This window comes from Arachis hypogaea, chromosome 11 (assembly GCF_003086295.3).
Source record: "Arachis hypogaea cultivar Tifrunner chromosome 11, arahy.Tifrunner.gnm2.J5K5, whole genome shotgun sequence".
Taxonomy (NCBI): domain Eukaryota; kingdom Viridiplantae; phylum Streptophyta; class Magnoliopsida; order Fabales; family Fabaceae; genus Arachis; species Arachis hypogaea.
The window spans coordinates 36,516,436-36,531,912 of NC_092046.1; the positions used below are offsets into that span (position 1 = coordinate 36,516,436).

At 35.2% G+C, this 15,477-nt stretch overlaps 1 protein-coding gene and 1 non-coding gene across 3 annotated transcripts; both read right to left on the reverse strand.

Annotated features, from left to right (window-relative positions):
• Positions 1-4,099: 4,099 nt before the first annotated feature.
• On the reverse strand, positions 4,100-4,172 carry TRNAK-CUU (transfer RNA lysine (anticodon CUU)). The gene has a single exon. It is a non-coding gene; the product is annotated as a tRNA-Lys (tRNA).
• A 2,696-nt stretch (positions 4,173-6,868) lies between these two features.
• Positions 6,869-13,804, reverse strand: LOC112720689 (probable methyltransferase PMT14). Of its 2 annotated transcripts, none has more exons than XM_025771729.2 (7): positions 13,227-13,804; positions 11,734-12,406; positions 10,906-11,116; positions 10,121-10,403; positions 9,013-9,399; positions 8,552-8,629; positions 6,869-7,478 (listed from the first exon to the last, which is right to left on the reverse strand). In XM_025771729.2, the coding sequence occupies exons 2-7, from the start codon at positions 12,376-12,378 to the stop codon at positions 7,241-7,243; spliced, it is 1,842 nt and encodes a 613-aa protein (XP_025627514.1). In that variant the 5' UTR covers positions 12,379-12,406; positions 13,227-13,804; the 3' UTR covers positions 6,869-7,240. The 2 variants fall into 2 exon arrangements, with proteins under 2 accessions (XP_025627514.1, XP_072062828.1); XM_072206727.1 differs by having other exon boundaries at positions 12,772-13,388.
• Between the last annotated feature and the right edge of the window lie 1,673 nt (positions 13,805-15,477).

Below are 15,477 nucleotides of genomic sequence, written 5' to 3' on the forward strand. Positions count from 1 at the left end.
GTGGATTTGAAACTTGTCGCAAATTTTGACTAGTTGGAGGGAGTCCTTAATAATGGAAGGCCAAAAGTATCATGCTCGGATAACCTTTTGGGCCAGGATCTTCCCCTTTACATAGCTGCAACATCCCTCGTGGATTTCACGAAGTATGTAGTTCGTGTCACCGGGTTCTATGCACTTGAGGAGGGGCTGTGAGAGTTTGTGCTTGTATAATTACCCTGCTATTGTGGTGTAGTTCATGGCTTCCCACTTCAAGCGTTTTGCTTCCTTGGGATCTTTGGGTAATATTCTGTTCATGAGGTATTGGAGAATTGGGAAGGTCCAAGAGTGTTGGCTCATGACCGGGAGGTCGACCGAGGTCATGATTGAGACGGACAGTGTTTTGATAACCTCTTGAATTAGTGACCGATTTCCCGAGACTAGTGATTATCCAGAGTTAATCCCATTTATTAGTCATCTCCAACATCGGGAGAAAGTCAAATAGGCATAGTCAGTCTTATAATAAGAATAACTAACAACTCTAAATCTCCAATCAATATCAGACATCAAAGACTCTTGTATCACTAACCACGACATGACAATTATAAGAGCAAACCCAATTAGTCAACCTCTAATGACAAGATAAGTCAATTGGGCTTAATCAATATCAATCCATAGGTCTTTCTCGTTAATGGAAACGAGATTAATTAAAATCTCCAAATTGTCAATCAACTCAGACATTAGTAGAATCAAGGTCACCTAAATTACTCAATTCCAAGCCAAGAGTGTAGAAATCTATCCTAAAACTAAGAGAGACATTTCTACAAATACTTGAAAGGTATAAAATAAAAGTATGGTGAAATTGCAACAATAATAAAATCTAAAGCTACCAAATGCTAGATAACAATAAGAAAAACTCAATTAAACATCAATAAACATAAAAACGTCAAATGGAATTAATAGAAATCAAAAGTAACAAGAGTCATGAAACGAAAAGTGGCACAAATGAGAAATCAACAAGAAAACTAAGAGAATCAAGGCAATTAAACATAGAAAGGTAAAGGATATTAAATCAAAACAAGCATTAAAACCTAAATCTAAGAGGAACTAATAAATCTACCCTAATTCTAGAGAGAAGAAAGAGCTTCTCTCTCTAGAAAATAACCTAAAACATGTTACTAAACTAAACCTAATTGCTCTATCATGGTTCCCTCTTGAATTTTGCTTTAAATACTTCAGAAATAAGTTGGATTTGGGCTTGAGAGGGTCTAGAAATCGTCAGCGTACGCATGGCCATGAATTCTTCCAAAACCTCATTTCTTCATGAATTCTCCATTTTGCATGCTTTTTCTTCAATTCTTCAATTCAATATTTGCCTTCTAAGCCTGCAATCACTTAACAAACACATCAAGACATCGAATGAGATTAAAGTAAATTAAATTTGGAAAATTAAGGGACTGAAAAGTATGTTTTCACTCTTAAGCACAATTTAGGGAGAATTCACAAAACCATGCTATTTTAGTAAATAATTGTAAGAAAAGTTGATAAAGTCCACTCATTCAATACAAGATAAACCATAAAAGTGTGGTTTATCAGCCATTGGTCAGACAAAGACTAGCGACCAAGTCTGTGAGTCCGTCGACCATCAGGCACTCATCGTTGAACCTGTCGAGGTATTTCCTCGTGGATTCGTCTTCTATTTGGGTGATTTTGAGTAGGCTGATGGATGTTTTGCTTTGGTGATCCTGGTGGTGAACTGGACTATAAACTTCCTGGAGACGTTGTTAAAACTGGCTATAGAGCCGTTGGGGAGGGCGTTAAACCATTTGATTGTAGGGCCGGCTAGGATTACTGGGAAGGCCCTGCATCGGACCTCATCGGCAGCCCCTTCCAGGTTGGCCTCGAAGGCCGTTAGGTGTTCCTCGAGATCTTTGGTCCCATTATATTTCATATTAGTGGACTTGTCGAAGCCCTTCGAGAGTTTGGATCTCAGAATTTTCTCTGTGAATGGGGTGGCTCCCATTCACATGATCGCTTCGTGCTTGCTTGGCCTCTCGGCAGTGCGTTCGGTCGTCCTCGTCGCGCTGGTGTTCCGAGTCTCTGGAAACATTGTGCTCGTGTCGCTTGTTGTGTCGTCATTCAGGTGACCTATTGTTCCTGGTATCACGGTGCGATCGGGTCCTGGAGGTTGCTTGGCTTGCGTGTTCGGGATGGTATCACTCCTTGAAAGTAACTTGACCCTCGAGGTTTTCCATTCTAAGACAAAGCTCTTTGATTATTTGGATTGTTTTTTCTCCTAGGTCGTCGGGCGCTCGGGCTTCAGTGGGCGGCCGATTGCCTTTTTTGGTTGCTGCCGGTCCGGGGTCGGTAAGCGGTGCACGGTGCTGGTAATCCTCCCGTGGGTGGGGGGAAGGCTATCCCGAAGGTCGAGTGATGGGCTTTGCGGGTTTGAGTTGTGATGGTGGCTTGAGGATTGCTCCTCGAGGTTCTCCGTCATGCCGCTACAACTTAGTAGTCCTCACAGACAGCGCCAATGTACTAGATGTCTTTGGTATGGGTTATGAGATGGATCGGGAACTTGCGAGTCGAGGCGGTCACCGAATTATCTGACTGGAGTAATGGGGTTGGTACCTGCAAAGACACTCTGACGCTTAAGTCAGAATGGATTTGAGAGGTATAAGGTGTGTAGAATGAGTGACGTATCGAGGGGCCTCTGACTCCCCTTTATATAGCTGGTAGTAGTTATTTCATCTTATCTTATCTGGCTAAGATAAGGGAAGTATTTGAATTCGAATGTTGGTTAGAAATTATAGAGCCAATTTGGATCGTCAAATCTCGAATAACCGGGTTAGAGACCATTCTGGCATGGGACTCAAGAACCAGGTCCATAACAAAAATCAAGGAATCGAAAATGGTCTTAATGCTTTTTCCAACATTTACTATTGCCAACAACCTAGATCCTACACATACAAATATTTTAATAAGACTTTAATGTATTCAATTTTTATGCAATTAATAAGACCTTTAATTTAGTCGATAGTTAAATCAAATATTTTTGTTGATACTACTAGGTAGCGTTTGGTGGAGAGATAGAGACGGAAAGACTGAGACTGAGAGACAGAGACTAAGAGACAGATATTGAAATAAATCTCAGTATTCTGTTTGGTGCAAAATGGGAGACAGGAATTGAAACAAGAATGAAACTCTAATTTAATTTGTACAAAGGATAAAAATTGGAATTAATTAATTGAAATGAAAGTATTTTAGGTATAAAATGTTATTAAAGTTTCAATCTCCATCTCTAAAAATTTCAGTCCCATGTGTCCTTACTTTTTGGAGGTACTGAAATGCTGAAATTTTAGAGACAGAGACAGAAATTTTAGTACCAGTCTCTGAACTAACAAATACGATACTGAGTTTCAGTCTCTCAGTCTCTGTCTCAGTACCTCAAAACAAACGCTACCCTATAGATGATTAGATTTTTATAATGTATTATTTTTTGCACTAGAGGGGAATATAATCTTATTTTTAGGTTAGAATTAAAACGGAATTTTCTTACATATGCAATTTAGGTTAGAAATCCTATCTAGCTTGTTCACATAATATAGTAAAATGTATCTGAATTGGCTAAGAAATTTTGTGGGTATTGATAGATAGAGTATATGTTCCAGTTGCCATGATAACTATTATTCATATATATTCTTCCATTATTCTGGGGTTGTGACAAGAACCCTTAGATGCACTTAAAGAGGCATTATTCATGAAAACGAAACGAATTTTGTAGAAAGCAAAAATGGTGTGGATGATAATAATATGTTGGTGGGGATGAGGCATCCCATTAGCATTTAGTAAGGACCGCAGAAAGAGATTAAGGTAAGTTGCATTGTGATATGATGCACATAATCCATATGTTTTAACTATAATAAACTTTAACCTTTTGTGGTAGGTTTTGTTCATAATAACTAAAATAGGGCTCGAACGGTTTTGTTCATAATTAACTAAAATAATGCACATAATCCATATGTTTTAACTATAATAAACTTTAACCTTTTGTGGTAGGTTTTGTTCATAATAACTAAAATAGGGCTCGAACAGTTTTGTTCATAATTAACTAAAATATTTACGCCCACCGTGGGGCTCGAACCCACGACCACAAGGTTAAGAGCCTTGCGCTCTACCTACTGAGCTAGACGGGCTTCGTTATTAGTTTAACTTTCAATAATATTAATCTCTTGTTGGATTACTTTAACATATTCCACGTAACTTCAGATATATTCGGAGAAAAAAGGATCATGCTTTACAGAGTCTTATTAATTACTCCAAAGGGAAAATTTATAAACGTGGCAACTGGGAACCATATAATTCGCATTTAAAGAAGAATGTTGAGTTTATAATTACTATATATATGTACCACATCATCATATATTCAGTTGAATTGACCGATACTAATTATCTTGAATTCGATTGAGACGATGAACTAATTTCAAATATAATAAAACTATGATAGAACGAGAAAAAAATTATAAAAATAAAGTTAAATATATATATATAACATTGTCTATAAAAAATAAAAACAAATATAAATAAGATAACGAATAAAAATAAAATAATAAATAAAAATAAAATAAAAATAATAAAATAATAAAAATTAAAATTGTCATGGAATTTATATATTTTAATGAACTGAATTTAATAAAACACCATAATAAAATTGTCTCTTTTTTCGTATATAAAACTTTATATTGTATATAAAATATATTTTAAAACATAAAATATATTTTAAAAATAAATTAAATAATATATATATTTATATAAAAATAATTAAATATATAATAAATAATTCGATGACTAAATTTTAGTGTTCACGTACAATTTTTTATTTCATCCCACCTAGTAAAACAAAGTTTTCTTGTTCCAAGGTAACAAATTTAAGTTAGTAGATAGGCCTAGCTAGAGGGTAGAATTCTTGAGGTAATTGGTACTCTTCAGTTGCTGACCGAAATAAACATATTAGGAACGGAGGAGGATATGGGGAGTAACTATAATTTGTTTTATATTAAATAGGTACACAATTAAAATCAAAGCACTAATGCATGTTTGGTATTGTAATATAAGTTGCTAAACCATGAACGCAATGAAGTCACTTCCCTAACCATAAAAATACATAATGTGACCTTGACTAGGCATGAAATTATGTCAACTTTCAAATGCACCACAACTAGACCTTGTGTTGTCAGCACCTAGATACCTAATCCCTATGCTTAGCTTAAACCTACATTCCTAATCTGCTGCTTGTAGTAAAATTTTGAGCACATAGAATAAGATAATGATAATGTTTCGAAGGTTATGAAAATCCTATAAAGCACGGACGGACACGACACTCACTGACATTCGTCCGACACGCGTGTCAGCTGTGTCCAACTGTATCTTAATAAAAAGTAAAAAATTATTCTCCGGACAAGCTTGGACACACCTAAATACTATCACGTGTCAGCGTGTCTAGTCTTATTCTTAACATATATTCTTGAAATAAATTTAGATATAGTATATATTATTATTTATTAAAACAAAAAATATTTTAAATATTTGATATAATTAAAATAAGATATTAAAAATAATTATAAAAATTTATTTATATTTTAATATCAATAAAATATCAAAATATCATTACGATTTATCTAAAAAATAATTTATATTTTATATGTATGTGTATCCCCGTGTCTTATAAAATTTTAAAATTTGCGTGTCGGCGTGTCTCGTATCGTGTCGTGTCTCGTGTCCGTGCATCATAGTGAAAATCAAACTAATTGCTGAATTGATGATTAAAGGTTCTAAAAATCAAATCATTGATGAAATTAGAAGTTTAAAAATTTAAAGTTATAATTAAAATTTAACCGAAATTAAATTTGATATATTAAAACAGTATATTTATATATAAAATATATTTTTTCAATAAAAAAAAACTTTCTAATCAAATAACTGCAAAAAAAAATCATATCAATTTAACTGGTTTATTAACTTTTTTGACAAATATTTTTTATTTTTGGTTGATTCAGTCACAACCATTTTTTTTTGCCATGATCAGACCAATTTGGTGATCAATTTTCAGTTTAATCTGATTGAACTAATTAGTTTGGTCCAGCTCAAAACCATGGAATTTTCAAACGGATATGCATGTTCACAAGTTGATGATATTTTAGAACAAAGATTTTTTTTTTAAACTTAAAAAGTAAAAGAAAAAGAACGAGTGAAAAATAGGGAGAAATCTATTTTAAATTTTTAACCTTCAAGCCTCTCCTTTGCCTTTCTTTTTTTTTCCCTTTAATATCTCAACCCACAAACACGAGTTAAATCTCAATTTGACCCTGAAATTTAGTCCGATGCTCAAAATGATCCCCATAATTTCGTTGGCCCCAATTAGAACCCTCAAATTTGTAATCGTGGTTCTGGCTTGCCCTTGCGATCATTTCCGTCACCGGAATACTGATCTGACACAATTGCATGATTGGTGGACACTACTTAAACGATGGTGCATTGGTTTCGCGTTCAAACCCTTTGGAAACCACGTAGTGTAAGGGTTTTGTTGATGTTTTGCAACTTATGATCGTCGTAGTGAAAAGAAAGAGAGTTTTAACCCACAAAAAACTGAAACGACGCATTTTCCGAAGGGTTTGGGCACAAAACCAATACGCTGTCGTTTAAGTAGTGTCTACCGTGTCATGCAATTGCATCAGATCAGCATTCCAGTGACGAAAATAATCGCAGGGACAAGCCAGAGCCACGATAATAAATTTGGGGATTCTAATTGGGACCAACTAAATTATGGGGATCATTTTGAGCATCGAACGAAATTTTATGGGCCAAATTGAGATTTAACTCTACAAACACACTCTTAAAACCGAAAAACGAATAGTGGGATTTCAATGCTTCAATATTCCTTCACCATTATTATTCAACAGAATATCTTTAGATTAAATTATCTTGGTAGCCGAACTTGTGCTAATCTATATCTAAATAAACTTAATAAGACTAGTTAAGACCTATTTTATCTACACTTGTATAAGGCAGGCGTAGAATAAGCTTACATAACCAATCTTTTGCTTTTACTTTGCACTATAACAATTTCTATTTTTTTTTTCCTCTTTTTTTTTTTACCCTTTTCTTTTTGCACCATTCCTTAATGGCTCTGAAACCTTGATGGTTGCTGCATGCTGAGACCTGAGAGACAAGTTTCACTTTCATACCCCAAAACAATGCAATGGTTTTATTCCTCACTGGAGGTGCTGTTATTGCTGCTGGCAACCCAGTATTCTTTAACAGCAACCAATATCTTCTCAGGCACAAGAGGGCCATCCTCATGATCCACCATTTTGGCTTCCCATCTCATCCCCCCAACAATTTTCTTGACCTTGTTCAGGACATCGACTTCGTCTCTGATGATGACGACTCCTTCGGGTCTTAGGATTCGGTCCATTTCAATAAGGATGTCTTCCAGGTTGCACCTGTTCAAACAACTCATCAACATTTAAAAGTAAAAAGTAGAGATAAGGATAACCCTAAACCCTAAACACTAAAGGACTATTAAGGTTTGTCATCAACTTAATGGGATTATTATGATTTATAAAACAAGGTTAACATGTTCAAAGGACTAACGAATCCCAAACTAAAAGTAAAATATGTCCAAATTATGCTTTTAAAGATTTTTTTTTTTTTGGTGTCCAAATTATGCTTTTAAAGATTTAAAACCATATATTGGGCCTCCTGCAAAGGCCTGAAGCTTGAAATAGGTTGGTCCGTGATAAATGTTTTAGCTCATGGCAAATTGGCAATTAACAGGAGGAGCCTATTTAGCTTTTTCACATGGACTAGGCCTTGTGAATTGTTATGCATTTCAAATAATGGAATTTGGGCTCACCTAAAATGAGTGATGCAATTTAAGATCCTAAGGCCTGTTTGGTTTGAGAATTCGTTTTCTATTTTCGGCATTTTATGAAGAAAAAAATAACTAAAAGCAATAAAATCTTGTTTTCTAGTTTCATTTTTTTTTTTACAAAATCCTAAAATAGAAAACAATGAAAACACAAACTTAACAGGTCCTAAGAGTGGGTTTGTGAGTTGGAATTTTCGAGGGAAAGGTAAGAGGAAAGGAAGACTAGTGCTAAATTTTGAATTTTTACTCCCCTTCCCTCCATTATTCTAACTCACAAACAACCCCCTAAAGCGCATCCTCTAACTACCAACAAGGCCCTTTGAGGACAGCGCAGATGGCATTTGACAGTGCCTTGTGATAGGTATATCCGGGAAGTATGGTGAAACGTATTTAACAAGTGCACAATCTAAACATTTTACCAACAATTTAGAAATCCTCAATTTTTGAGAAACTACTGCATTGAATTACTGTTGCAAGATCCCAAAAGAAGAAAAAAAGTATTATATGTAACATCTAGAAAAGGGACTTGAGTTTGCATTATATGCCAAGAAAATCGAATCAGAGCTTGTTTCTACTTTCAATGAGATATAATCTTAGAATCCACATACTATGATTATGCACATGGAAGAGGAGGAAGAAACTTACGAGTCCTGGTACATGCTAAATAAACCATTTGCATGAATGAGATCATATGTCCTGGGGTATGTAGAAAAGCCTTCACACCTGAAGAAAGAAGAAAACTGACATTAAATAATGCATAGTCATAGTGCATAACTTGCTTCAACCAATAAACTGATTAGCAAAATTCATAGCATGTTCAATTATCTGTAGCCGTCATATGAAATACAATACAGCGACATACCATTATTTGAAGTAACAGTACCAATATCTATTTTCAAGTGGCTCCAGAATATGGAGAAGAAGAACAATATGCTAATTTGAAGCCCATTTTGCCTTGCAGTGGTCAAATGAATAATCATACAAAAACCCACCATGAAATGTCGAGATAAATAATTTTTGAAGTATAGGGAAGACAACTTGCATGGAAAAATTCACATGAAATAAGAATACTTGTAGGAGTATTAAGAGAACTCTTAGAAACTTACCAGTCATGGTAAATGCCAATCAGACCTCTCTCGTAAATAACACCTAAGGTGTTCTTAGCACTCGTGGGCACAACATTCATAACCCAGGATTTTGGTGATTCAAGTGCAGCTGCAAATCCTCCAAGCTCTGCATTCATGTCCATCACATTTCGATATCTGGTAGTGCCAATCAACTTGTTCATTCTTTTGTAAGCATTAACATGCTTTTTCCATAATTTGTTGTCCTCTTCATAAGATTCAGCTGTAACATCGGGAACAATGCCCTTAGCTATTCGAGGAGGGACAGCATAAAGCCTAGCAGGAAACTTCTTCAATTCACCTCCAGCAACTTCACTTTTGCTGGATACCTCAGGGAAAGGGGTCTGACAGCCCTCCATTTTTCTGTACCTATACATAAACACATCAACCCCATCCAAATGAAAAATAATCAGAATGTAAACAACAGATCTAATATGTCTACACATTAATAAACATCTATATAATATCAACAATTTAAAAGCATAGAGAAACTAAATCCTACACAATACAATTGCAAATTAATATTGAAATTACTCTGGCTAATTTCAACAATCAAGCTAATACTTTGGCTTATGTACTCAGGCTCTCTGAAAATAACTTGCAAATTATTTCTCTCTTGTGTGGAAATCAATTTTACTAAGTTATCCAATGAAGGTGTTTGTTAATGAGTGTCCTAACTTCTAAGGGTTCTCTTTAAAGATCAATAAACAGAAGGATTTTTATAGAAATTTAAAATCTTTGAAGTTTCTAATGCATTGAATGCATCAAAATCTTCAAAAAATTTCCACTTTTGACTTCTTAAAGATTGCCCTAAGGAGATTCATTAACAAAACCATAATATTTAATACCCAACAATGCAGGTATGTTCTCAATCTAAATTAAGCCTAGATCATCTCATGGGACATTTGATATTATAGAGTTTGCAGTGAAATTATTTCTGAAAACATAGATCATAATATATCATAACAATAAATAGAACTAGATAAACAAGTGAAATTCTGTTCAATCATCAAAATTACTTAAACTATATTTGAAGATTATAAGTATATTGCATATCCGAATGAAGTACATGAAGATAAACAGGACATACCAAACATCATCAGCATTATCTGAATCACATAAGTTGGGAGACTTTCTTAGGCAGGATTTAGCATTTATCTTTTTCCTCCAGATAGCAATATCACCCTTTTCATACTTCTTTTCCCAGCAAAGACTTTCAGCTAACTCCTCAATATTTCTCTGCTCTGCCTTGACATCCTCCTTAGACCGCTTCCATGTCTGATAGTATGTTTTCCAATTAATTGGAGGCCCAGATAAAACCCAGTATCCACCAGGCCTCAGGACTCGATCAACTTCCATTAGATACATGCCCGCTGTATTCATTTAACGGGTGCAGAGTTAAAAACTTAATGCCTAAAATAATGTTTCATTCAGATTTATAGCCACTTTTCTTTCCTAAACTTCCCCTTCTGACTGCTGGATGGCATACAATTCTTAATCTAATGTTTCAAATCTATATGTAAATGCAACCTTATTAACATAATATTTTAGGGATTTCAATGTTCAAATAAGATGAAGATCTTAGTAATTTAAAATTCTAGACTTTTGGTGATAACAGCTGGGGTAAGATTCTAAGAACTTACAGAAGTAAATGATTTATTTGTCAATAAGGCATTCTGCTTCATAACCTTTTGGCAAGAAATTGCAATGACTCATATTAGCCAAAACGGTATTCAATAATTCAAATCTTGTAGTACTTGCACTTTTTTTTTTTGGAATTTCAGGTGTGTGTATCATAATATAATATATATAAGAGAAGGCTGATAATAGTTATAACTCTTATCATTCTTATTGACAATGAAATTCAGCACTAACCATTTGAAGTCCATGGTATTAGACATCGAGAACACTGAGCCATGTCAAAAGCTCTTGCAGGGTATGGAAGATGGATGGTACCAAGAACACCAATAACAGCTGGAACTCCTCGTTCTAGTGCAAACTGAACTTGTGCTTCATGGTTGTCCTTTGGGGCAAAGGACATAGTGAGCACATTCCTCTTTAACATGTAGGCTCCCCAGCTAGCAACCTGCATAATTGTTCATACTTTATATTGGTATGGAAAATTATGACTCAATTTGAAGGTATCTTAAACTGAGAATAAGTAAACTGCTCCATAAGTAACAAAGAAATGACAATTCATTCTAGGCAACCTCAAAATACACACAAAACACGAGAAATCCAATCTGCAATATTGTAATAGACAAAAAAGCATTGAACGTAGGAGGTCAACATTAATTCGCAAACCAAACAGTAGCCAACTGAATCAATTTTCAAGAGATACGATAGGATTCTCAAGGGACCAGTAGGTATGACGGAGCAAAAGCTACCTGAGAACCATTAGAAAACACTTATGACCTAACAGGAAAAGAAGAGATGGTCCTGTAGCTCAGCATTCCGCGTCCAATTTGAAATCCTTAGACAGGATATCTTTTATGCTGTATGATATTCAATTCAATAGTAAAGAAACATGGACATGGACAAACATAATGTTTATCTTCTAAATGTGTTAGCATGTAAATAAGTAGATGTTATTACAAAAGTTATCAGCTAAAGCAGAACGAAACTGAGTAAATCAGCATGCTTAGCCATATATTTAAAAGTAAATTTTCATATGAGCAGGGATTTTTAGACATCAAAACTTACTCCACAGCCAGTGTCCAGTGCTGTTCTGATAGAACCATCTTTAATTGGAATAACTGATGCAAGTTCATCAATATATGCATCTGCTCCTTGAGGGAACATGGTCCCTCCGCCAGGAAATTTAAACACATTTCCCTGAAATTGCACCCAGTTTTGAACAGCCTTCTCCACTGTCAAGCTCTTGTAAGGAACATTGGCATAGTAGGCATAATCCCGGCTCTTAGGCCAAGGAAAAGGAGTCGTGTAACCATTAGGGGCCGGAATGAGGCAACGCAGTTTTTCATCTTCAGGGGGACAATGCCTTTCCCTATATATCATATTTTCTCTTGGGAATGTCATTGCTCGGTCTTGCTCTTGGCAAGGTGTGTAATCAGTATATTTAACATCACATGCCTTGATCTTTTTAGCTTTCGGTTCAGCCGGTTCAATAATTTCTACATCATTGTGATGAGATTCAAAACTCAACTCAGGCATAATGTTGCAGTCTGACATCAGGTTATTCACTTTCAAGGCAAGGTTATCCCCCTTTCCTGACCCGCTCCTTTGCCATGCTCCCAAAAGATAAAAGAAACAGCAAAGGGCGAGAACAGCAAATATTGACAACGGCCTTCGCCCTCGTTGGCCAGGTGCATTATTCTTATTCGCCATTATTTGGCAGCCAGTATTCTCTCAAAACCTATACCAATTCACACGGAAATCAATAAGTGGCAAGTTACAGTAGACCATCAGAAATCAAGCAAACTTCCAAAATTAGACTAACACATATCTAAGCATAAAGCATTTAAATCTTAATTTTTATTTATTAAAAGAAAAAGGAGAGTACCGAAGTACATTCCTGCTGAAATTGAAACTGACAGCATTATGGAGCTCCTGAACCAATAACTACTCTACTAACTGTATTTTCTGTCTCCACCTATTTGGGACAGTTTGACTAGTTTAAACTTGATTTAGAAAATATATAAAATAGCAGTGTGGGTGTGGCATGGTAATACCTCATATTCCCCAATATAATGCAAAAGAAAGGGAAATAAGCTTAAATACCTTTCAGTTACATCAACCCTTTAAGCTGTTTCACCTTCATACAGAACACAAGTGGATCTAATGGTAATTGCTTTTCATTTTTCTAACACTATGATTTTTCGAATTACATTCCAACAAACACCCTAATCTATCTAATCTTTTTTTTTTCCTGGATCAACTAAAGATCTGCAATTAAACCCACTTAAAAAGTATCGAAAGAAACTTAGCTTTACATTTTAAAAACAAAAAATAATGGAAGTTGAGAGTGGAAAAGTGAAGTGGAACTGCGAAGAATACAAGAAGGTAGGCAAATAAATCGGGATCCTTCAGCAGTAACGTAATTGGAATACCAATTAGAAACAGAGAGAAACAATGTTAGCAATTAAGCTTTCATGCAGACAAATAAATAAAGAGAGCGTTCAAAGAAAATGCATGTGTGATCCCAAAACGAAGAGACAAAGGTTCAAGTTGCTAACCTTTCTTTCCCCTTCACCTTAATAGATAGATCTCTCCACTGATCTAAAAGAGAGAGAGAGAGAGAGAGAGAGAGAGGTGAGTGTGGAGCAGCAAGGTGTGTATTTGAGAGCGTAGGAAAGATTGGAGAGCGACAAGGTGAAAAAGGGGAACAGAAGAGGACCTTTGACAGTTGGACTTGATCATTTCATTTAAGACTACACATTCCATCCCTCTTTCGTTAAAATTTCATTATTGTATCCGCCGACAGGGGTCCTAGGTAACTTTTTTTTTCCAACTTCCTTTTTTATTATTATTCTTTTTAAATAATCCCGGAATACATTCTTTCTTTCTTTTTTTTTAAGTTAATCGTTATTCATTTCATTAAATGAATACACTACGTGCATGTTTGGGCGCCATTATTTTGTTAAAAAAAAGATCTTTTTTCAATGAAAAAAGATATTCTTTTATTTTTTAATGTGTTTGGCAAATTTCTAGTAGTAAAAGTAAAAGCACTAGTAAAATCAAAAAAAAGATTTTTTTTGAGAAGCTGTAATTTATATCTTTTTTAAAAAGATATTTATTTCTTAAAAAAAGATATTTTTCATGTAATAAATAAACAAAAAAGTACTTTTATATTGTTATACCCAAACATAATTGATTGATAAAAAGACCTTTTTACATGAGATATCCAAACATAAAATTACTTTTACTTCTCTATAAGATCTTTTAAAAAAAGATAACTCGAAAAAAGATCTTTTCTTAAAAACTCACCCAAACAAGCCCTACTTCCAAATGAATACACTAAACAATCCGAACATTTAGCACTGTATGTGGGATCTTAAACAAGTTGGGAAGCATGGCCGATCACAAAGTCAAAATGAATTAAAAAATTTAACTAATAACCCCAATAAAATAGAAATAAGCCGGGGAAGACGAACATGAAACCGATGTCACTCCTGGCCCAAATGAAGAAGGACATCGAGATTATAGCCCCTGGTTTAGGACGGGGTGATAGGAGGAACATGGAGGGATGATATCACTAAATTAGGAAAAGACTATGTTCATGCAATGCATAAAATACGCTACCGTGTTCAAGAATTGGAATGGTAGCTTGTTGAACAATCTCACTAGTCTAGGTCTAGAAATTGCACTACCTAAGATTGACATCATAGTTAGGAATGGTGAACACCAAACCATGGACGTGGACACTATCAGGAACATGATCATCCATATTCACAATCACCATAATAGAAGGGCTTCTCCTCAACGGGAGGATAAAATTCGAGAGACCGCACAACGGTCCAGAACTGAGTTAAGTTCTACTTAAGATACGAACTCCAGTTAGAAGTGAAAGTTTGAAATGGCACAGGGAACGCCATGAACATGTCATCATAGGGCAATTCCATTCTTTTCTCATGTCCTTCATGTGTGGCTACCGAAAAATTTCGAAAATCCAACTGATATGAAGTACGAAGAGATCTCAGATCCTCAAGAATGAATATATATATATGCCTTTGAGGCGATGATGAATTTGGAAGGAGTGGCAATGCCATACGATGTAAGGGGTTCTTGGTGACCTTATCTAGCTTGGCCATGGCATAGTTTAACTCATTGCCTTCAGGGTTCATTTCCTATTTCTCTGACATTAAGTCAAAATTTCTTGTTCATTTCACTACTAAGAGAACTCAGGCGAAACATTTGATCTTCTTGCTTGGGATAGAACAGAGAGTTGGAAAAAGCCTAAGAGACTACTTTGAACACTTTAATAAGGCTCTGTTAGAGATGAACGCACAAAATCCTAAGGTTGTGTGTTTGTCCTTCATCGCTGGTTTGTTAGAAGGGGATATCAGGTGACACTTGACATCTAAAGACGTGAAGTTTATGGTGAAAATCCATCAAATTGCTCTTAAGTATATGCAGGATGAAGATGTGACTAAAGTGGTGTCCACAAAAAGGAAGAACCCGATGCCATTGTCAAGCAAGACAGGTAGCTCAAGATAAGCTTCAACTCCCAAGTCTACCACACCACGAGTGGAGAAATATTATACATATACCCCTTTATTCTACCACATCACGAGGGGGAAAATTTTATACATATACCCATTTAGTCACTTCTTTGATAGAATTGTACTACTAGCAAGTGTCTTAAAGAGGGATCCGCCCTAAAGCACGATAAATCCGACCTAGAGCTTCCTTAAACAAGTCATATATCTGCAACTATGACAAGTCCTACAGTCATCGCACTAAGGATTGTATTGATTTAAGATATAC